At 43.9% G+C, this 21,992-nt stretch overlaps 1 protein-coding gene across 6 annotated transcripts in view; it reads left to right on the forward strand.

Moving 5' to 3' along the window:
- The window catches only part of ITGB1 (integrin subunit beta 1), a 367,090-nt gene that overhangs the window by 158,932 nt on the left and 186,166 nt on the right, over positions 1 to 21,992 (forward strand). For all 6 annotated transcript variants that reach the window (XM_069211246.1, XM_069211243.1, XM_069211245.1 and 3 more), the window contains exons 9-13: positions 6,200 to 6,289; positions 7,547 to 7,687; positions 19,185 to 19,387; positions 20,271 to 20,509; positions 20,950 to 21,172. In XM_069211246.1, the coding sequence (XP_069067347.1) occupies positions 6,200 to 6,289; positions 7,547 to 7,687; positions 19,185 to 19,387; positions 20,271 to 20,509; positions 20,950 to 21,172 (896 nt within the window). The remainder of the gene's footprint in view (positions 1 to 6,199; positions 6,290 to 7,546; positions 7,688 to 19,184; positions 19,388 to 20,270; positions 20,510 to 20,949; positions 21,173 to 21,992) is intronic.

Genomic DNA, 21,992 nt, shown 5'->3' on the forward strand with positions numbered 1-21,992 from the left:
CTCTCACCGCATGAGGTCAGACACTCGTCTCTCAGCAGCAGGCTGGCACAGACCAGTCAGTCCTGCACTGAACAATTGGGTAAAATACAGGGGGTATCTCTAAGATGCCCTCTGTGTGCATTTTTTAATAAATCCAACACTGGCATCAGTGTGGGTTTATTATTCTGAGAAGTTTGATACTAAACTTCCCAGTATTCAGTGTAGCCATTATGGAGCTGTGGAGTTCGTTTTTGACAGACTCCCAGCCCATATACTCTTATGGCTACCCTGCACTTACAATGTCTAAGGTTTTGCTTAGACACTGTAGGGGCATAGTGCTCATGCACATATGCCCTCACCTGTGGTATAGTGCACCCTGCCTTAGGGCTGTAAGGCCTACTAGAGGGGTGACTTACCTATGCCACAGGCAGTGGGAGGTTGGCATGGCACCCTGAGGGGAGTGCCATGTCGACTTAGTCATTTTCTCCCCATCAGCACACACAAGCTGGCAAGCAGTGTGTCTGTGCTGAGTGAGGGGTCCCTAGGGTGGCATAAGACATGCTGCAGCCCTTAGAGACCTTCCCTGGCATCAGGGCCCTTGGTACCAGGGGTACCAGTTACAAGGGACTTACCTAGGTGCCAGGGTTGTGCCAATTGTGGAAACAATGGTACATTTTAGGTGAAAGAACACTAGTGCTGGGGCCTGGTTAGCAGGGTCCCAGCACACTTCTCAGTCAAGTCAGTATCAGGCAAAAAGTGGGGGGTAACTGCAACAGGGAGCCATTTCTTTACACCCACCTTAGAGGAAGACCCTAAATAGCCCTGAAAGAGGGATTGGCCACCTAGCCAGGTGAGCACTTATGAAGGGGCTCTGATGTCACCTGCCTGGCCTGGCCACTCAGATGCTCCCAGAGGTCCCTGCCAACCTTGGATTCAAGATGGCAGAACCCCGAGACCCTCTGGAGGAGCTCTGAGCACCACCCCTGGGGTGAGATGGACAGGGGAGTAGCCACTCCCCTTTTCATTGTCCAGTTTCAGAAATCGGTGTACACTGGTTTATGCATGGAGGGCATCAAATGTGCCCTTCAATGCATACCAGTGGCTTGGGGAGGCTACCCCTCCCAAGCCATTTAACGCCTGTTTCCAAAGGGAGTGGGTGTTACTCCCCTCTCCCAAAGGAAATCCTTTGTTCTGCCTTCCTTGGCTTGAGCTGTTAAAGCAGCAGGAGGGCAGATACCTGTCTGAGCGGTGGCAGCAGCTTGGGCTGCCCGGAAATCACTGGTAGACTGGTAGGAGCATTGCTGGGGGTCCTCTTAAGGAGTCCCCAGAGTGCTTGGAATCATACTTCCAATACTGGCAGTGATATTGAGGTATGATTACGACATGTTTGAGACCAAACCTGTCTAGGTACAGAGTTACCATTATGTAGCTGGACATAGGTAGTGACCTATGTCCAGTACACGTGTAAAATGGTGTCCCTGCACTCACAAAGTCCATGAAAATGGTACTGGAGTTTGTGGGGGGCACATCTGCTAGTGCAGGGGTCCCCTCACACACTGGTACTTGCACCCTGCCCTCTGTGCTAGCAGGGCCTGCCATAGGGGTGACTTACAGTGACCTGGTAGTGAAAGGGTGCATGCACTCTTTCACACAGGCTGCAATGGCAGGCCTGCAGAACACTTTGCATGGGCTTCCTGTGAGTGGCATAATACATGCTGCAGCCCATATGGATCCCCTGGTACTCGAATGCCCTGGGTACCTAGGTACCATGTACTTGGGACTTACATGGGGGTACCGGTATGCCAAGTGTGGGGTGAAAAAGGTACAGGTCTCCATGTTTGAAGGGAGAGAGCATAATCACTGGGGTCCTGGTTAGCAGGATCCCAGTGAACATAGACACACTGCCAACAGGCAGAAAAATGGGGGTAACCATGCCAAGAAAGAAGGCACTTTTCTACACTGGTGATTTAATATAAACCACACAAAAAAATCATCTCTCCAACCAGAACAAGAAAAGGTGTTCCTGGGAGCAATCCTAAACTCAGAATAGTTAAAACATACCTGGTCCCAAAGAAAATGGAAGCAATAGCAGACCAAGTTCACATTTACCAGAAGGGGCAGTCGGACACTGAGGACAGGCATGAAACTGTTTGGGCATGAAGGCATCATGCATTCCACTAATAATACATGCAAGACTACAGGTGCAACCTTTCCATGGATAGAGCTGCAACAAATGGTCACAAGCCACTGGGAGTTGGAAGCATCTAGTGGTTGTCACAGCAAAGATACAAGGGGAAGCACTACATTGTAAATCAAGACTGCTGACCCTAAGAAGACCATTTAAGACACTGTCTCTCACAGTAACCATCACAACAGATGCATTCCAAAAGGGATGGGATGTAACTTTCAGGGAACCTAAAAATACGGGTGCTGTAGAACAGCACAAGTGCATCAACGTCCTGGAAATGAAAACAGTCTTACTGGCCTTGAAAACCTTTCAAAACCACATCACGAGGAATACTTTGGTAACACAAACAGACAACACAACAACTATGGTCTACCTGGGCAAGCAGGGAGGCACAAAATCATTCACACTGAGCAGTCTAGTGCAACAAATTTGGCAATGGGCAATTTCAAGGAGGATCAGCCTCTTCATCGTCCACCTCTCAGGGAAGGAAAACACAGAGGCGGACAGACTAAGCAGACAGGAAAGCAGTTCACACAAAAGGAAACTAAATCAGGAAACAGGAAACACTGGAAAGGATGTTCAGGTTCTGGAGAAGACCAACAATAGACCTGTTTAAAACGGCAGAAAATATAAAATGCCAAAACTTTGCCTCCAGCTTTCCACACCACAAGTCAGAGGGGAATGCCCGGTCACTAAACTGGTCAGGGAAATTTGTTTACACCTTTTTCCCCCTTAATGCAGAAAGTACTGGCAAAAACCAAACGGACGTGGACGAACCTCATCCTCATGTCCCCCCAATCAGACAGACAGACTTGGTACTTGGAACTGCTTGAGTTGTCCAGGGGACAAATGATCAAAATCAAAACAAGGAAAGACCTGCTAACAGTGCAAGAAGGAAAGGTTTACCACCCAGAGCCGACAAACTCAGCTTAGCAGCATAGCGCCTGAAAGGTATATCCACTGGTGCACAAGGGATGCGAAAATGGGGGAAAAAACACCTATTGGATAGTGGGTTAACCTACGCAGTGTTAAAGGTACACCTAGCAGCAATAGTAGCATACCCCAGGGGCATCTCCTGTAATAGATTCTTCACTTTACCAGAGGTAAAGAGATTCTTAGAGGGAGAAAAAAGAATTGTACCACTAAGATTGGTTCCAGGACCAACGTGATAACGCAATTAATGACAAAACCATTTGAACCTATGCACAAGACAGTTCCTAAATCACTTTACACTCTTGAGTGTTTCCTAATTGCTACCACTACAGTGTGAAGGGTCAGCAAATTACAAGCGCTATATCTGCAAATATACAAATGCAAGGTAGTCCTTAGAACCAACCCTCAATTCCTACCTAAAGTAGTAAGCAGTTTCCATGTCAATCAAAGTTTACAACTGCCAGTGTTCTTCAATGAACCACAAACACAGATGGAAAGAGCACTATATACTTTAGACATAAGAAGATCATTGATATACTGTCAACAAGAGACTAAAGAGTTTTGCAAAGAAAGCCAACTATTTGAATCCTACGCCGCCGCAACATGGGTAATCCCCCACACGTTCACAAAACACTATTGTGTGGATGTTCAAATGAACAAAGAGGCAAGTGGGACAAAGAGTACTACAGCACCTGTTTGCAAACACTACCTACTCTCAACTCCTGCAACTCAACTGAGGGAATATCGTTACATAATCTAATGCAAAACATGTAAATCCATAAAGTGAGTCATTCTGCAAAACGAAATAATTACTTACCAGTAGGAGTTGCTTTGCAGCCTGAAGACTTTTCTGGATTCATATGCGACCAACCGATCTCCCCAGAAAGATGAGGTCAGCGCAATCGGGTGGGAAAAAGAAGACAAAAAAAAGAAAAAGTAGAAGAAAGGAAAACAGAAAGAATAATGGCTGCCATTCACAGGAACATCTAGGGCATCTCCTGACGCCGCACAGGGGGAGGGGCATACCACCAAATGTTGGTTGACGCCCACATAAAAAAGGAAGGACAATTCGAGACCCAACCTCTTGATGGTGAAATAATGCAAAGTAGGTGAATCCGGAAAATTCTTCAGGCTGCAAAACTACTCCTAGTGGTAAGGAACCACCTAGTTACCATTGATCAGTGAACTGTGATTGCAGGTGCTTAGCAATACAGACCGTGATACCCTAGAGGACCCAGTTTTGCCAGATGAACTCTTTAAAGCAATAATGACTTACAGGCACAAAAAAACATTGCCCTAATGGTTTAATGTTTGATTATTTCAAACTGTCTACTTTGATCTTGACACCATACCTTTTGAATCTCTAGTGAAATAAAACATACCGAGAGTATCTTGAAGGGGCCATAGTCCAAGTACTGCTGAATCAGACCCCCAAGTCAGTGCAAGCACTACCATCCAGTGTCCTACATTAACCGATATGAAAATCTTTCTGGCTAATAAGCTGGTCAAGTTAGTCTCCTCTTTGGTACACCCAGTCCAGAGCGGATTCATGCTGGGTTGGAGTGCAAGGCATTTCATCAAGCAGGTCTGAATAGCTTTGCCAGTCATGGGAATTCTCTGGCCTTGTCGACCTATATTATTTGATTTAGAAAAAGCCATTGAGTCAGTTAACTGAGTCGTGTAAGGGGGACTGTCATGTGTTTTCCACTTCCTTTCTATACTGCCACATTGTTCTTTAAAATAACTTGCAGGCTCACTTAAGCAATAAAAATGTGTTGTTGTGTAGTCAAGAGGGGAATGAGGGGTGTCCCCTCTCTGCCTTGTTTACCCCCTCTGTACAGGTATTAAATCACCTTTGACAGATTGTGGAAGATGAGCATGGAGTCATGGTAGAGCTTTGCAAACAGGTGATTTGTTTTCTATATTGTTGGATGAGAACCGAGTGGGAACCCACATTAACAGGGACTCATTAAGAAGTCAAACACAGCCAGCCAGTCAGATCAGGACTTGATAATAAAAGAAGGGCAAAGAAAAATGTTGCCAATCAGAAGAACCAAAGAGGCTTTCCACGCAAACACAAAATCTGGACCATTGGTGGTAACAGTTGTATATATCTATTACTTAAGATTGTTGACATGCAATTGTAATAAATGTAAGATGCCAGACAGGGATTTATGTTACTTTTGTTCAACTCACAATGTACCATGTGGCATTTGCCAAGGGTTGTGAACATTTTCCTAAAGAAAAGCCAATAAAAGTTGCAAGTTCTTGTTAAATCCGTAATCAAGTACTCCCACAACAGGCATGCAACCAATAACTCGCACCCCAAATGCAGTGCTCCTCACACTTGATGTGACCTATGCAATTACAAATGTCATAAATAATCTTACAGCAGGAATACTTTGTATTTTCCTTCCCACTTTAAAAGAACCGCGGCCCCCGCAATTGCCCAACAAGGGCCCAAAACCTCTTGCAGTGGCTTTGCGTCCAATTAACCTGGTTCACAGACCTCATAAGAGGCGGGATTTTAACACCAGAAGAGGTGGTGGAGGGGGTCAGTTCTTGCTCGGGCACAAGACCTCTGAAATCCTGAAGCAATGGATTTGAGTTCAAACTATAATTTTACCTACCATGTCCTGAGATGAAATGACATAGGACATCACTAGTGATATTTATTACATCACTGAACACATTTAAAGGAATACAAAGTAACTTGCTCATGTTCTATACATGATTATCTAGGAGAGCACCACCGAAAGTAAACTCTGGAGAAGGCACAATGAGCCAAATCTTAGACTTTGTTATGTAGTTTATGCAGTTGTTGCATATTTTGATTGTCCTCGAATGCCATAAAAAAATGTTAGTCTTACCCGTAAAATATTCACCCTGTAAATTGTGTGCATTGTCCATGCCTTATTTTTATTTCAAAGTACAAACCACGCCAGACCTTGCTACTCGTGTTTTTGGGAAATTTACATTCTTCCTTAGTGACTGACTGTAGATGGTGTTTTTAAATAATTACTGAGGTTTAATTAAAAAATTTTGTTTGCACCATTTTGTAACCTGTATTTTAAAAGCTAGCTTTTTGTGTTTTTGAAGGAGTTGAAAAATCTTATTCCAAAATCTGCTGTGGGGACGCTCTCATCAAATTCCAGCAATGTGATTCATCTGATCATCGATTCTTATAACGTAAGTGGGTTGCAATCTGCAGCCTTTTTCTTCCGAGCTCCCAATTCTAAACTAGAGAATGTTTCCGCGTAGCTAGACAACAGACCTTTCCAAATCGGTAAGGCTCTTCGGTGTTTTTTTTTTTTTTTTTTTTTTTTTTTTTACAAGATTGAGTTTTAGGCAAAATGTCTTTACTATGTGATTGCTTAGATTGACATGCTTTAAATAGATCCTCTTCCAGTGGCAAGTTGACAAAACAGTTTTAAATTGTGTCTGGCTATAGGTGTTTTTTATTCTTTTTTTTATATATTTATTTATTTATTTTTTAGAAATTATCAAAAGGCTTTATGATGGTATGACGACTCTGCCCAGCAAAATGTTAAGTTATGTTTTTTTCTGCCAATAACCATGGGCATTTAGAAATTATTGTAATGCGTTTGGCCTTGTTTAAAGTTCAACTACTTCTAGGATTTCTCCCTGTCTCCCAGATGATTTATTTATGTTAGCCTAATGCACTATCCCCTGCTACCCTTCATGAGTTTTCATTTTTTAAACTCAACCCTGAACCCCTTTATTTTAAACTGCTGACCAGTAGTAAGTATGCCAAATGCAGAATGTGATCAATGCTCTCTAATTGTTGTAGAGACATTGGTATCTGCCTGTAGTGTACCTGTGACTCATTCAGTTTCCCATTCTAAAGTTTTAAACATTTGTAATGCTTTAACACATAATGTGCTGTTTCCATGGATTGATAAAGTTACGCTGGAAGGAGTATTGCCATCTACTGACATTGTGTAGTACTCCCAATGTTATTTGGATCATCACTGTTCATTTTTTCTGCTGGCGCTAATGATGTATATGGCTCACCTATAATGCTCCCATCACCCTCTCAACACTTTACCCTTTCTCCTGCTTCAGAATGCTGTTTGGGCAGAAAAAAATAAACCTGCAGCATGATTGTTTTCTATAGTTGCTACATAAGTTTTATAATAGTATTTTAGTAGATTATCTGGGATCCATTATTTCAGGATTGAATATTAATAGTTGATTTGATCCAGTATTAATCCCAAAGCCTGAGCTGCCATTTCTGATTGAGTACCCAGTTTATACTTCATTTTGAACTGGAAATTACAATTGCATGATTCATGAATAACTTTAACCACCTAATAAAAGTAATACTTATGTAGTGAAAACCTATAACTGTGTTTCATATTATTTGTAACATATTTTCTGCCCTTGGATTTAACAGCTGATCTTGAAATTAACATAATTTTTTAGTCTTTATCTTCAGAGGTCATCTTGGAAAACAGCAAGCTTCCGGAGGGTGTTACTATAAGCTACAAGTCCTTTTGTAAAAATGGTGTGAATGGTACTGGAGAAAATGGAAGAAAGTGTGCTAACATATCAATTGGAGACGAGGTAAATTATTGCTAGGTTTAAAGCGTAATATTATTTATTGCCTTACTTTACTACGTCATGCATGCAGTCCATGATTTTTGGAAACATTTGACGTGAACACAGTTAACCTTTTCTTGCAAAGGAAGTATGACATATTAAGAAAAATCCCAATGTTATAATTGGACCCTTAAGGTTCTTCATTCCGGTGTATCTGGTTCTGAAATTCTAAAAATAAAATGTGTAAGAACTGTATAAAAAAAGACCATTTATGCTCTTGGTCTATGAAGGTAAAGATGCTCCTCAGGAGCCAATATGAGAGAGTTTCTGGGTATGTTACTGAACAGCTGTTTTTCTTTTTTCTTTTTTTTCTTTTCTTTACAACTGGTGCATAACATGTGGACATTTTTAGAATGTTATTTCATTGACCTTTTCTGTTGGTTTGCCATACAAAATAATGGGCAATCTGTAAAAACTGTCTGAAAGGCCTTACTCAATCATTCCACATATGATCTCCATTCATAGTCTGATACTTGATTTCAGAGGTTTTGTGAACAATTCTGTAATTTGGTTGTGCTCTCCTGGCAGAGACACAGGAATTTCTGCCTGTTGGCCTAAACTCCTTGAGATCAAGTCCTAAAGCACAGTACATGGCATTTGAGTTTCTCCTAACAGATGGTATGTATGTTAGCCATTTGAGGTTCGTTAATGCTACTTAGTGAGTGTTGAAAGGTGAAGAGAGTATGGTGGGTGTGGAAACTGCTTCTAATATTGACGATGAGTAAGTATTAAAGAAGACTGCTGCAGTCAAACGTGGGGTATTGGCCCCAGACTGGATGTACAAACCGAGATATCGGCAACAATTTTAACGGGTTAGTTTTTTTTCTTTCAACTTGAAGGTCTAAAGATCAAACCGCTCCACAGGAAGATAATTCCACAAAGATAGATGCACAACAGAAATTGAGCAACTTCCAAACAGGGCGTTCCTAAACCTAGAACCTCTAAGAATGATAAGGACTTCAGTCCAAAACCCATACTTGGGAAAACTGGAAACCATGTTGTAACCAAGAGAAACATTAGCATAGCAAGTGAGAAGTGCAACTCCGATAAACTTACATGGAACCCTTATAGTGGCAGAGCCAATGTTAATGAGCAAATAAGAGTATGGCATAGTGAAAGTAGGGAACTATACTAACTGCAGGTGATAGACATACTCTAACGAGTCAAACGAGAAATCTCTGTCCAACCTCACCCACATGTTCCAAATTTAATCCACATCACTCGAGCATTCTCCCTTGTCATTTGGCATCATGACCACAAAGATTTGAATTGCCTACTCAAAACAATAACATCAGTTTTACCATAGTTCAGCTTAACTCTATGGCACCCTTAGCTCTACCCTCCATGCTTCGCTGAAAATATTTGTCTATGGCCTCCAGGTCCATGGGATTAGATATGGTGTGCCAGAAGCTCAAATTAAATGGAGACCAGGTAAAGTGCTAGCAAGGGCCCATAAGAGTCAATATAAAATGAGTTGATAAGACTAATAAATTGGTGGACAGGCGCTGCCTGTTGAGAGGCCTACAAAAATAATTGAAAGTGCTTCAGAGCATTGCCAGAGAACCCAAGTACCCCAGGAAGGTTCAAAGAATACCATGGTTGAATGTTTTGGATACAGCCAAAAGGTTGACGTGTAGGGGACAACTAACAGTAGCCAGCCATATGCCTCAAGTGGACTTATAAACAAGGGATGAAAGCCTCCCTGAAAATGAAGTGTTGACTTGTTTTTCAAGGCTCTGCGCCCCTCATTCATGTGTTGAAGGCCAGAGGATGGGGTTTCTGGCGTGGGAAGGGCCCCTCCCCAATCGAATGAAGACTGGGCCCCAGGGGATAGGGTCCCCAGGACCAAAATCGACCCAAGGAGAGGGAGCCACGTGGCCCCTCTCCTCCATTTGTTTATGGCCGGGCCACGGGGGATGGGGTCCCTGGAGCTAAAATTGGCTCAAGACTCCCCAATCCACTCCCCTAAACATTTGCATCACCAAACTTTACAAACTTATTTGGAGGTTTTGTTTTATCTAGTTTATATTTAAAGACAACTGCTCCTCTTAGCATTCCCAATCAATATTTTTCCTGGAAACCATTAAAAAAGGACAGGGTTTTTTATTTTTCTGGAGTGACACCACCTTCATGGGTTCTCAAATTGCACATTATTAATTGCTTTTGTGTCACAATCTCATGTCTGATCTCCACCATACCACCTGTGTTTCGTGGTCTTTGTCTAGCATCTCTTAAGCTTTATCACACTAAGTCTGACAACACTGCTTACATGTTAGATGAAACCTTTTTCTTTAGAGTGTCCCGAATATGTTTCTAATTGAGATGGTACAGGGTTATTTGTCACATCCTCATGCAATCCTCTGAGGTATAAGCTGTTCATATTTATATATATTTTTTCTTATAGTCCCCTAAAACTGCACTTATGGTTTTGAACTACCATTATCTACTCTAGCTCTGCGAATAGCTATTTTGCACACAGCTTCCCAAATCACATCTGTATACATAATGCTTTATTGGTTCCTGTAAACCTAGAATGAAGTTCAACTAGAAAGCTCACATATACATTTCTGCTTAATCTCAAAATAACATATTTTGCTACATACTTAGCTTCTCAGAAAGCTGGAGGACAAGAATCTTGAATGTGATGAAGACTGTGGGCACCTAAATTCTAGATTCAACAAAGACCATCTGTAGGAAGTTGGCTCTGTATATAGTATTTCAAAGTAAGAAATAGTGTGCACAGAGTCCAAGGGTTCCCCTTAGAGGTAAGATAGTGGCAAAAGTAGATAATTCTAATGCTCTATTTTGTGGTAGTGTCGTCGAGCAGTAGGCTTATCAGAGGGTAGTGTTAAGCATTTTTTGTACACACACAGGCAATAAATGAGGAACACACACTCAAAGACAATTCCAGGCCAATAGGTTTTTATATAGAAAAATATATTTTCTTAGTTTATTTTAAGAACCACAGGTTCAAGATTTACAGTTAATATTTTAAATGTAAGGTACTTCACTTAGATACTTTAGCAACGTTGAATGAGAACAATATCATGTACCGTCTTTGTAAAAATGGCAATAAGCTATTTTCAAAGTGGACAGAGTGCAAAAATCTACAGTTTCTGGGAGAGGTAAGTAAAGGTTAGATTAGGAGGTAAGTAAAACACTTACAAGTCTCAGTCCTGGGGCATAGGCAGCCCACCGTTGGGGGTTCAAGCCAACACCAAAGTTACCACACCAGCAGCTCAGGGCCGGTCAGGTGCAGAGGTCAAAGAGATGCCCAAAACACATAGGTGCCTATGGAGAACAGGGGTGCTGCGGTTCCAGTCTGCCAGCAGGTAACTACCTGCATCCTCGGGGGCAGACCAGGTTTTTTTTTGGTAGAGCACTGGGGGGGGGGGGGGGGGGGGGAAGAGACACAAGTAGGCACACAAAACACACCCTCTGTGGCACAGTGGCGGCCTGGTGCAGTGTGCAAAGCAGACGTCAGGTTTTTTGTATAGGTTTCAATGGAGGGACCCGGGGGTCACTCTAGCAGTGCAGGCAGGCACAGGGGGTGCTTCTCGGGACAGCCACCACCTGGGCAAGGCAGAGGGTCGTCTGGGGGTCACTCCTGCTTCGAAGTTCAGTTCCTTCAGGTCCTGAGGGCTGCGTGTGCAGTGTTGGTTCCAGGCATCGGGACCCTTGTTACAGGCAGTCGCGGTCAGGGGGAGCCTCTGGATTCTCTCTGCAGGCATCACTGTGGGGGCTCAGGGGGGTCGTCTCTGGTTACTCACGGGCTTGCAGTCGCCGGGGAATCCTCCCTGAGGTGTTGGTTCTCTGTATCTCGAGCCGGGGCGTCCGGTGCAGAGTGAGATGTCTCACGCTTCCGGCGGGAAACGTGCAGTCTTTGGAAGTTGCTTCTTTGTTGCAAAGAAGTAGCTGGTTTTGAACAGGGCCGCTGTTCACTGGAGTTTCTTGGTCCTTCAGTCCAGGGCAGTCCTCTGAGGCATCAGAGGTCGCTGGTCCCTGTCGGATTCGTCGCTGGCTGCAGGTTTTCGAAGTTGGAGACTGGCCGGTAGGGCTGGGGCAAAAGCAGTTGTCGTCTCCTCCTTCTTTGCAGGCTTGTAGGTCCGCAGTCCTTCTTGTTTCTTCAGGTTGCAGCAGTCTGATTTTCTGGGATATGGGGAGCCCCTAAATACTGAATTTAGGGGTGTGTTTAGGTCTGGGAGGGCAGTAGCCAATGGCTAGTGTCCTTGAGGGTGGCTACACCCTCTTTGTGCCTCCTCCCTATGGGGGTGGGGGGGGGCACATCCCTAATCCTATTGGGGGAATCCTCCAAACTCAAGATGGAGGATTTCTCAAGGCAGGGATCACCTGAGCTCAGGGCACCGTAGGGGCTGACCTGACTGGTGGGTGACCCCTCCTTGTTTTCCTCATTATCTCCTCCAGCCTTGCCGCCAAAAGTGGGGGTAGTGGCCGAAGGGGCGGGCACCTCCACTAGCTGGGGTGCTGTAACAAAAGGCATGAGCCTTTGAGGCTCACTGCCAGGTGTTACAGTTCCTGCAGGGGGAGGTGAGAAGCACCTCCACCCAGTACAGGCTTTGTTCCTGGCCACAGAGTGACAAAGGCACTTTCCCCATGTGGCCAGAAACTGGTCTGGTTGTGGCAGGCTGGCAGAAACTGGTCAGCCTAGCACTAGGAGTCGGACTGGTATTCAGGGGGCATCTCTAAGATGCCCTCTGGGTGCATTTTACAATAAATTCCACACTGGCATCAGTGTGCATTTATTGTACAGAGACGTTTGATACCAAACTTTCTAGATTTCAGTGTAGCCATTATGGAACTGTGAAGTTCATGTTTGAACAAACTCCCAGACCTTATACTCTTTATGGCTACCTTGCACTTGCAATGTCTAAGGTTTTGCCTAGACACAGTAGGGGCATAGTGCTCATGCACATATGCCCTCACATGTGGTATAGTGCCCCCTGCCTAAGGCCTGCTAGAGGGGTGTGACTTACCTATGCCTATGCCACAGGCAGTGTGAGATGGGCATGGCACCCTTAGGGGAGTGCCATGTCGGCTTAGTCATTTTCTCCCCACCAGCACACACAAGCTGTGAGGCAATCTGCATGTGCTGAGTGAGGAGTCCCCCAGGGTGGCATAATACATGCTGCAGCCCTTAGAGACCTTCCCTGGCATCAGGGTCCTTGGTACCAGGGGTACCATTTACAAGGGTCTTATCTGGGTGCCATGGCTGTTCCAATTGTGGGAACAAAGGTACAGTTTAGGTAAAGAACACTGGTGCTGGGGCCTGGTTAGCAGGATTCCAGCACACTTTCCATCATAACTGGCATCAACAAAAGGCAAAAGGTCAGGGGGTAACCATGCCAAGGAGGCATTTCCTTACACCATCCTTCTCGGAAGTGCAGGAGTAATTTGGAATGCTCTGCCGTCTGACCTTCGCACAAAACTTCCAGCCTTTTCTCAAAAATATCAAATCCTTAATTGAAAGTTTTCATACATCTGGTCAATGGCGAGGTATAACTCACGTTTGTTTAATCCTTGAGGCTGAAAATTCCTGGCAGTGAGTTTTAGTTGCATATTGCCAGAATCCTGACCCCATTTGACAGAGTAAATAGGTTGGATTTGGAAATGGCAGAAGAAATCATTACTGTTCATTGCTTAATTGCTCTCAAAAGGTTTGAACGTTGGTATTCTTTTAAATGCAACATTAGTTACATTAACATTTTAACATTTGTTTGTGACTGGTCCTTAATTTGTGTGCTATTCACTGTTCCTCTTTTTTAAATATGTTGAAAGACTACATCATATTTTTAATCTGAGACTGATATAGTTTACACCATAATCCTCACAAGACAAGGTCATGGTGAAATCCTTACATTCTCCTCTGTTAGTTTATATGAGATATATCTGATTCTTTGTTGCTTTGTCTCAATTACACCGCATTTATTTCATCAAATTAAAATTATAATCCCATACAAAAATTGTATGTGCCAATCGCTGTAGGAAAATCCCCCCTTTTCACATGGTAAACCCCACTTTTCGCCTGGCAATTGACAGAAAATGCACTGGGTTCCTGCTATCCCTGTCCCCAGTGCCAGATCTCTTTCCCTAGAACTGTCTAATTGTTCCCCAATTGTCAATCCTTTTGGCACCCCTGTAAGTCCCTAGTAAATGTACCCCTGCTATCTAGAGGGTCTCTAAGGGCTGCAGCATTTATTGTGCCGCCCTCAGGGACCTCACACCTAGCACATGCAGACTGCCATTGCAAGCTGCTTGTTTTATTGCAGCTAAAATTGAAAACCCGACATGTCACACAGCCTGCGTGCCATGTCCCCTAATACTGCATGCAATATATGCAAGTCACCCCCTACAGCAGGCCTTACTGCCTTAGGCAGGATGCAATACATTACTTGCAAGAACAAATATGCCCCTGCTATGTCTTTGTCTATTCTTATACAGTGAGTGAACAGGAAGCCATTTTAAGAACATGTGCTGGACACTAGTGTAGGAAGCTGGCCTGGTGTGTAGTGAGTACATATGGTGTTATCACCTTATGGCAGGTCCAGGTACCCCAGGTTAGTGAAGTGCAGGCAGTGCCTAGGAAGCCAGGGTTATCTAGAGGTATCTGTGGATGAGCAGCCAACGCTTATCTAGGAGTCATGCAAAGCTTATGCAATACCACTATAGTCACACAGCATACTAATAGGCAGTCCCCCAGCCGGAGGTAAGTAGCCACACTATTATATACACAATAGCAATAAGTAAGGAGCATAAAAAGCAACAAGCATTGGCAAAAGTAATAGTAAATAGTGAGGGCCCTAGGGGAGGGCCAAACCATATACTAAGAAAGTGGAATGCAAGACTCAGTCCCCCACTTCGGGATGTGGAATTGTTAGAGGGGAGCTGGAAGAGGAACTAGGAACCCCAAGAGGTGGGTTCCAGAGTGACCCCCAGTGACGACGAGAGCAGAGGTAAGCACCTGATTTTCCCCCAGAACCAACAAGAGGACTTAGGAAAAGGATTGTACAAGACCCAGACAAGACTGGAAGAACTCAAAGGTGGATTTTGGCAGAAGAGGATCTGCAAAGGAAGGGGACCAAGTCCAGTTTGTGATGGAGTGTCCGGTTGTGGCAGGAGCCACTACCTGCGCTTCTGTGGATGCAAGACCAGGTCAACGGGGGACAAAGAAGACCAGCCGTGCAGCACAAGATACGAAGAGGAGTCCCTGAAGTGATGCAGATGGTGTTCAACGTAGACTGTCAAGTTGCAGTGGGTCAGTGGTACTGGAAGAGCACAAACAGGCTTTGGCAAAAGATTAGGCAGACGAGTTGCAAGGCTGTAGAGGACCACCAAGGCACAGGGGAGTTGTACCAAGGAGGCGAGTCCTGGGTGACCCTCAGCAGTCAGAAGAGTCACAAGAAGAGGAGGCAGCCCCCACTGGCAGCAGGCACTGCAAGTCGCAGTGAGGCTCACTCAGCACACCTGAAGAGTCCCACGTCTCTGGAGCAGCAGAGAGGAGACTGTGCTTGGCAGGAAGAGGTGCTGGAGGCAGGGGCTAAAAGAAGCCTGAAAAACCCTTGGACCAGGAGCAAACAAGCCTTGGTAGCTGCAAGAATTGCAGTGGACAGGAGTACTATTCTGCAAGGGGAGGCAAGGGCTTATTGTCTCCCAAGTTGGACAACTGGCAAAGAGGACCAAGGGGGCCTCTCCAGACCACGACCGGTGATGCAGGATCCACACAGTTGCAGAGGAGAACAGACCTGCGCAGCAGGTCATCATTGCAGTCGGTGCCTGGAGATGCAGGGAAGTGACTCCTTCACTCCAAGGGAGATTCCTTCTTCTTGGTGCAGGCTCGAGTCTCATTGACCTTAAAGGATGCACAGCCGACAAAATGTTGCAGTTGCTGAAAGGAGCTGGAGAAACAATGTTGCCAAGCAGTCTTTGCTGGAGTTGCAGATTGCCAGTTCCTGAAGAGTGTAGTTGTGGTTCCAGTGGCCAGACGATTAAGTAAACTATGAAGAGGAGTCCTGCTGGAATCTTGCACGTCGAATTTGAAGACCCACCCAAGAGGGAGACTCTAATAGCCCGGGAAGCGGGATTGGTCACCTAGCAAGGTGATCAGGAGGGGACTGTGACGTCACCTACCTGACCTGGGCACTCAGATGCTCCCAGGGTTATTTGCCCATCTTGGATTCAAGATGGCAGAATCAAGTGGCCACCTGGAGGAGCTCTGGGCACCACCCCTGGGGTGGTGCTGGAGAGGGGAGTTGTCACTCCCTTCCCTTTGTCCAGTTTCATGCCAGAGCAGGGACTGGGGTTCCCTGGACTGGTGCAAACTGGCTTATGCAAGGAGCGCACTAAATGTGCCCTTCAAAAAATACAGGTGGCTTGGGGAGGCTACCCCTTCTAAGCCATGTAAAACCTGTTTCCAAGAGGAGAGGGTGTTGCCTCCCTCTCCCATAGGAAATCCTTTGTTCTGCCTTCCCCTGCTTGGTCTAGACAAGCAGCCGTAGCGCAGAAACCTGTCTGAGAGGTGGCAGCAGTGCGGGCTGCCCAGAAAACCCCAGAAGACTGGTAGGATCAGTACAGGGGGTCCTCTAAGGATTCCCCCAAAGTGCATGGAATCATACAACCAATACTGGTAATAATGGAGTATGATTCGGACATGTTTGATACCAAACATACCCAGGTTCAGAGTTACCATTATGTACCTGGACACCTGTACGAGATCCAGTGCAATGGATCTGGAGTTCGTAGGGGCACCTCTTATCATGCAGGTGTGCCCTCACACATAGGTACCTGCACCCTGCCCTCTGGAATAGGAGGGCCCTCTGTAGGGGTGACTTAGTGACCTGGTGCAGTGACCTGAAGTGAAAGGGGGCATGCACCTTTTTACACAGGCCGCAATGGCAGGCCTGCAGACACATTTTGCATGGGCTCGCGTGAGTGGCATAATACATGCTGCAGCCCATGGGTAATCCCTGGTGCCCCAGTGCCCTGGTTACCTAAGTACCATATACTAGGGACTTATATGGGGGCAGCACTATGCCAGTTGTGGGGTGTGTAGAGTCCTAAGCAACCAAATTTAGAGGGAGAGCACAGTCACTGTGGTCCTGGTTAGGAGGATCCCAGTGAAAACAGGTAAAAAGTGGGGGTGACCATGCCAAAAAGATGGTACTTTCCTACAACTAGTCATTACGAGCTACCCCAGTTACATGATGGCTTCACTGAAAATAGGGATGTTTGATATCAAACATCCCATATTGATAAACTCTCTCTGCTGCCAGTGATAGCTGTATCAATACATGCACCCAGAGGGCACCTTAAAGATGCCACCCGAAAACATGATTTCCTGTGTGCTGGCCAGCTAGTTTTAAGTGGCCTGCCGTCAACAGACTGGTTTTTGACCCCCAAGGGCGAGAGCCATTGCTCTAGATTAAACTGTAACAAAGCCTGCTCTAGACAGTATGTAATCACTCCCCTCAACAGGATGACCTGCATACCATGGCAGGGGACTTCAATGAAGTCCGCCGCCCTTAGTATGCTGAACCGGCTTCTCTCAGAAAGGGGATGCCAACACCCCTGTCCCTGGGACCCTCAGTCAGTTCCACCCCAAAGGTGAGCTGTCTGATTTGGACAAAACATTTAGAAGTCTGTCACTTTGGTGGTGGCAGAATAAGGAACTCTGAGGCAGGGTTATGCCCACTTCCCTCAGGAAGTGGTTATATAGGGGGTGTAGTGACCCAGGGCACCAGAAAATCAGATCCTGCTGATCTGGAGGCCACTCCAGAGATGGAAAAGGCAAGAACTGAAGATCAGTGACTGCATCAGTGACAACCCTGCCAGCCTGCGTGCTGGCTTTGACAATTGAGAGAAAGATGCCTCATCCTCCAGCTGCTGAAACTTCTAAATGCACGGGAAGACTGCCAACCTTCACCTCAGCACAAGGGACTCCCATGGAGTAGTGGAGCGGTTTCCCTGCAGGCACCCAAGAAACACTGAAGAGGACTCTGAAAAACCAAAACCCAACGGGAAACAGCACTACTGCACCTGTGCCCCATAGCCCAAGTTGAAGTATGCTAATGGTGCCAGCATTGTCCCCAGCCTACCGACAGACTAAGTCCATCGTGGGTTTCCCCCACTGCGACCTTCACGCCGACGTCTGCAGCCTCTTTGTGCTTTAATTTTGGTATACTATACAAGGAGCCAGCTTCCTACCAACATTATTAGGTATTTGTCATGGTGAGATGGTCATGGGAAAAACGGCCACAGCACACAGAGAGTAATGTCCAACAATTAAACCAGCAAAGATATTGCTGGTGTGGTACTGTAGGTTCGGAGAGGAATTGTGTTGAAATGAGTCTCAAATCCGGTTTGTAGATGTTGTCTTTATTTGTAGATGCTTAGAAAGCATTAAATCATCGTGTAGAAACAGCCAACACGTGTTTCGTCACACAGGTGACTTTATCAAGGCTGAGTTGGATGGTACAGAAATGTAATTAGAATGGCTGCGCCAAGCAGCTACAGGTACGTAGGTAAGAGGCTTGTTTGGTAATGAAGATTGGGGAGGCCCTGATAAGCCTGAAAAGTAACCAGTAAGAAGCGAAGCGGTGAGCACTCCAGTATTCGTACGAGCATGTATTGTGAGATGGTGCACCAAGTTAGAGAGCATCAGCTGTTTGTCATAACCCAACACTGCAGATGTACCGCTACAAGATGTATGTTTTGGAGCATCTGCTCACTTATTCTTGAAGACCATTTAAATGTAGCTGCACTTTCAGACTTGTGAACAATCCCCCCGAAGGTCTTTCTTGTATGTGTTAAATGTTCGTTAAGGAGAAGTAATTGTGGGCAGATTTGAGTAAAGCAAAATGAATACAGCATGAAATTTGTACTGAAGTTGATCTTTGTTTCCCCTCACTGAGTAAGGAAACTCAGTCTTTAAAGAAAAAGTTCACATATGGTTCAGTGAAGGGACAATATAGAGTTCTAATGATAACTTGAAGTGAGGTCCCTGAGCAAAAGAAACATGGTGACCTTTTTTACAGCTTGTCATTTATGGTATAGAATTTGCTCTTTTGGTACATCATCTTTTGCAGTTTCTGTTTGGACCTTTGTGTGTGAGCAAACACAACTGCTACACCTCACAAAAGAAAACTTGGTAAATGCTAATTATTGGCAGTTATTTCAAACAAAATTATTGATGTCCACTTATTTCCTCCACAATTTGATACTAGTCTTCACTTGAATGCAGTTTGACATTCAAGAACATTTTCGGTGCTACCTGAAGCAACCTTTAATAAAAGTAAGGAAGAGAGTGGAGGAAGGGAATTTGGGTCCTCTAAAATGATTGAGAGAGCTTTGACACTTCAGAATTCTGTTTATTGTGAGCGCAAATGAAAAGCATACAAGCAACATAATTTGCTTTAAAGGACACTAAACGCTTTTTTGTTTCTTCTAGGTGCAATTTGAAATTAGTATCACTGCTCATAAGTGCCCAAAGAAAGGACAAGATGAAACTATTAAAATCAAGCTTCTGGGATTCACTGAGGAAGTAGAGGTCACTCTTCAGTTCATTTGTGAATGTGACTGCCAAAATATAGGCATTCCAAATAGTGCAGACTGTTTCAATGGGAATGGAACCTTTGAATGTGGAGCTTGCAGGTACACAGATTATTTTTACTGGACTTGAAAACCATTTAAGTTGTAATGTTTTATGCATACCATATTTAAGCTTTTACAGTATTAAACAGTACTATGGACCCTGTGTTGGTACCTTTTTTATATGGGCCATTTTCTAATACCATTACGGTACACATTTCTGCACCCAACCAACAAGTTTGTGGGGGGAGGGGTGTCTGGGTTTGGTCTGTTCATTCGCTAGAGGGGTGCATTGGCATAGAAGCTCACAGGAGGTACATTAAAAGAGCGCCACCCAGGAAGTCACACAGTTCATGCTCTCTTCTTACGGCAGCATAAGACTACTCTTATAGCTTCTTTGGTCTGCTTGAAGTAAAAGTCTGAGTGGCGATTTGAAGTCCGCAATCTATCCTTCATTGATACATCTTTCAAACCTTTAAAGGTTTGCATCTGCTTGCAACAGTGAGATTTTATAATTTATCTCACACACAGCTCTTGTCTGTGATTGGTTTGAAATACAGCAGAGGTTCCATAAATATGTAAATTGTATTATGTTCATGTAATTTGTTTTGCTTCTGTTGAGGCCCTATTAGGAATTCACACTGCCTCCCTGTCACATCTTAAATCTCCGCATACATGAATGCTATTCCTTCACGAAGTTGGTTATTTCTTGCTTTGTCTGCTTGCTCACATTGTCATGCTTATTGTGATGTTCCTTTGGAGACTGTTGATTTTGTTTTCTGCCTATCTATAGCCTCTAGCCTTCAATCAGTGAGTGTTTGTACTTAACCTTCTTTTACTATTGCATGGAATTTGGTTGTGCTGATCTTTTACATCTGGGCACTCATCCATAGGATAGGAAGAGAGAATGTTTTTTGCAATACTCTATTAAATTCTTTATTTCTAGATGCAACGAAGGACGTATTGGTAGAATCTGTGAATGCCGAACCGACGAAGTGAATAGTGACAATATGGATGCTTTCTGTAGAAAAGACAATGCTTCAGAAATTTGCAGTAATAATGGAGAGTGTATATGTGGCCAATGTGTCTGCAAAGAACGGGAGAATCCAGACGAAATTTACTCTGGAAAGTTCTGTGAATGTGACAACTTTAACTGTGATAGATCAAACGGCTTGATTTGTGGAGGTGAGCACTGAGTTTAAATATAGCAGAGATGTTAAAGTCAGAGAAATAAAATGCAAAGAAATTCCCTTCTATAATTGTTCATATTTTCAAATAACCACATGGGACTTTGTGTCTTAAATTCGGCAAAATAAAATGAAGAATGTGATCATTAATAGCAGCTGTCACAACTATAAATGGAGAAACTAAATTATTTTTCTATTGAACATTTTTCTCTGTCTCCAAATTTCAAGTTGCACAGTTAAATTTAGAAATGAGGCTAATTGAGTAGCTTGTCGCATTAAACAACCACTCCGTGCAGGTTTTTACTATTTAAGAAGTTATGCTCTCCCTAAGATAAACATTCTGTACATGGTGCTAATTGTCAGTTTCTTAACATTTTGAAATCAATTTAATTGCTTTTCTACTATTTTGGCGTAAAACATAATTTTATTTTCTCCTAGGAAATGGAGTTTGCGAATGTCGAGTATGTAAGTGCAACCCTAACTTCACTCGTAGTGCCTGTGACTGTTCACTGGATACAACTAGTTGTATTGCAACAAATGGACAAATTTGTAATGGCCGTGGTACCTGTGATTGTGGACGGTGTAAATGCACAGATCCAAAATTCCAAGGAGCCACCTGTGAATTGTGTCAAACATGTCCTGGTGTATGTGCGGAACACAAGTACGTTTATAAAGCTTACAAAATTTGTTCAAAATACAGTAGTTTATTTCATACTTTTTTGTAATATGACAGTGAAACTAGTAAAAGCATTTCGTAGTTATAAACATTTTGAAAGAGAACATATTTATAATGTTGCCATGAATATTGGAAGTAATTAACCTTGCTTTATTTCTGTACCCAGTCAGTAAGTACCATATGAGTGTCGCTTCTTTAAACTGATTCTCAAGTTTCTTGACACAGAACCTTGTGCAACATGCACCACTGCCTATCCATGAAGTTGCATAGATGGGCATGCCTCTTTGTTATAACTCTTGCGCAGTATTGTCCGACCCTACTCTGAAGGCTAATCTGCTTTTTTCCTGCTCAGCAATTCTGAATTGCCTTGATATTTTTTTTCTAATGCTTTTCTTGCAGTTCTTCATTTTTCTTCGGCTTAGGCAGCCTGTTCTGAACATGTAAGCCACTTGTGAAGTTTAACAAGTAGTTGGGAAAAGTGAATTCAGATGTCTCCATTCTGAATAACCATTCAGTTCATGTCTGTGCCCTGTATTGCTATAATCTCAGTTGAAATTAATGAGCAAATGGGACTCATAATATGGAAGTTGGATTTTATTTTGAAGATGAAGAGTTTGGATGAAAGCCATCTTAATGGCTTGGGAAAGTTGTGGTGTTCTACCTTGTTAACGTTTTGTCAGACTAGCCCACCATTTTAAACTCAACAGTCATGCTATTGTACTGGAAATGCTTTGTTTTTTTTATATACCTATGGTGAACTGGGAAACATCCAAAGTGTTTTCCTAAAGTGTAAACCTTCATGGAG

Source organism: Pleurodeles waltl, chromosome 10, assembly GCF_031143425.1.
Source record: "Pleurodeles waltl isolate 20211129_DDA chromosome 10, aPleWal1.hap1.20221129, whole genome shotgun sequence".
Classification (NCBI taxonomy): domain Eukaryota; kingdom Metazoa; phylum Chordata; class Amphibia; order Caudata; family Salamandridae; genus Pleurodeles; species Pleurodeles waltl.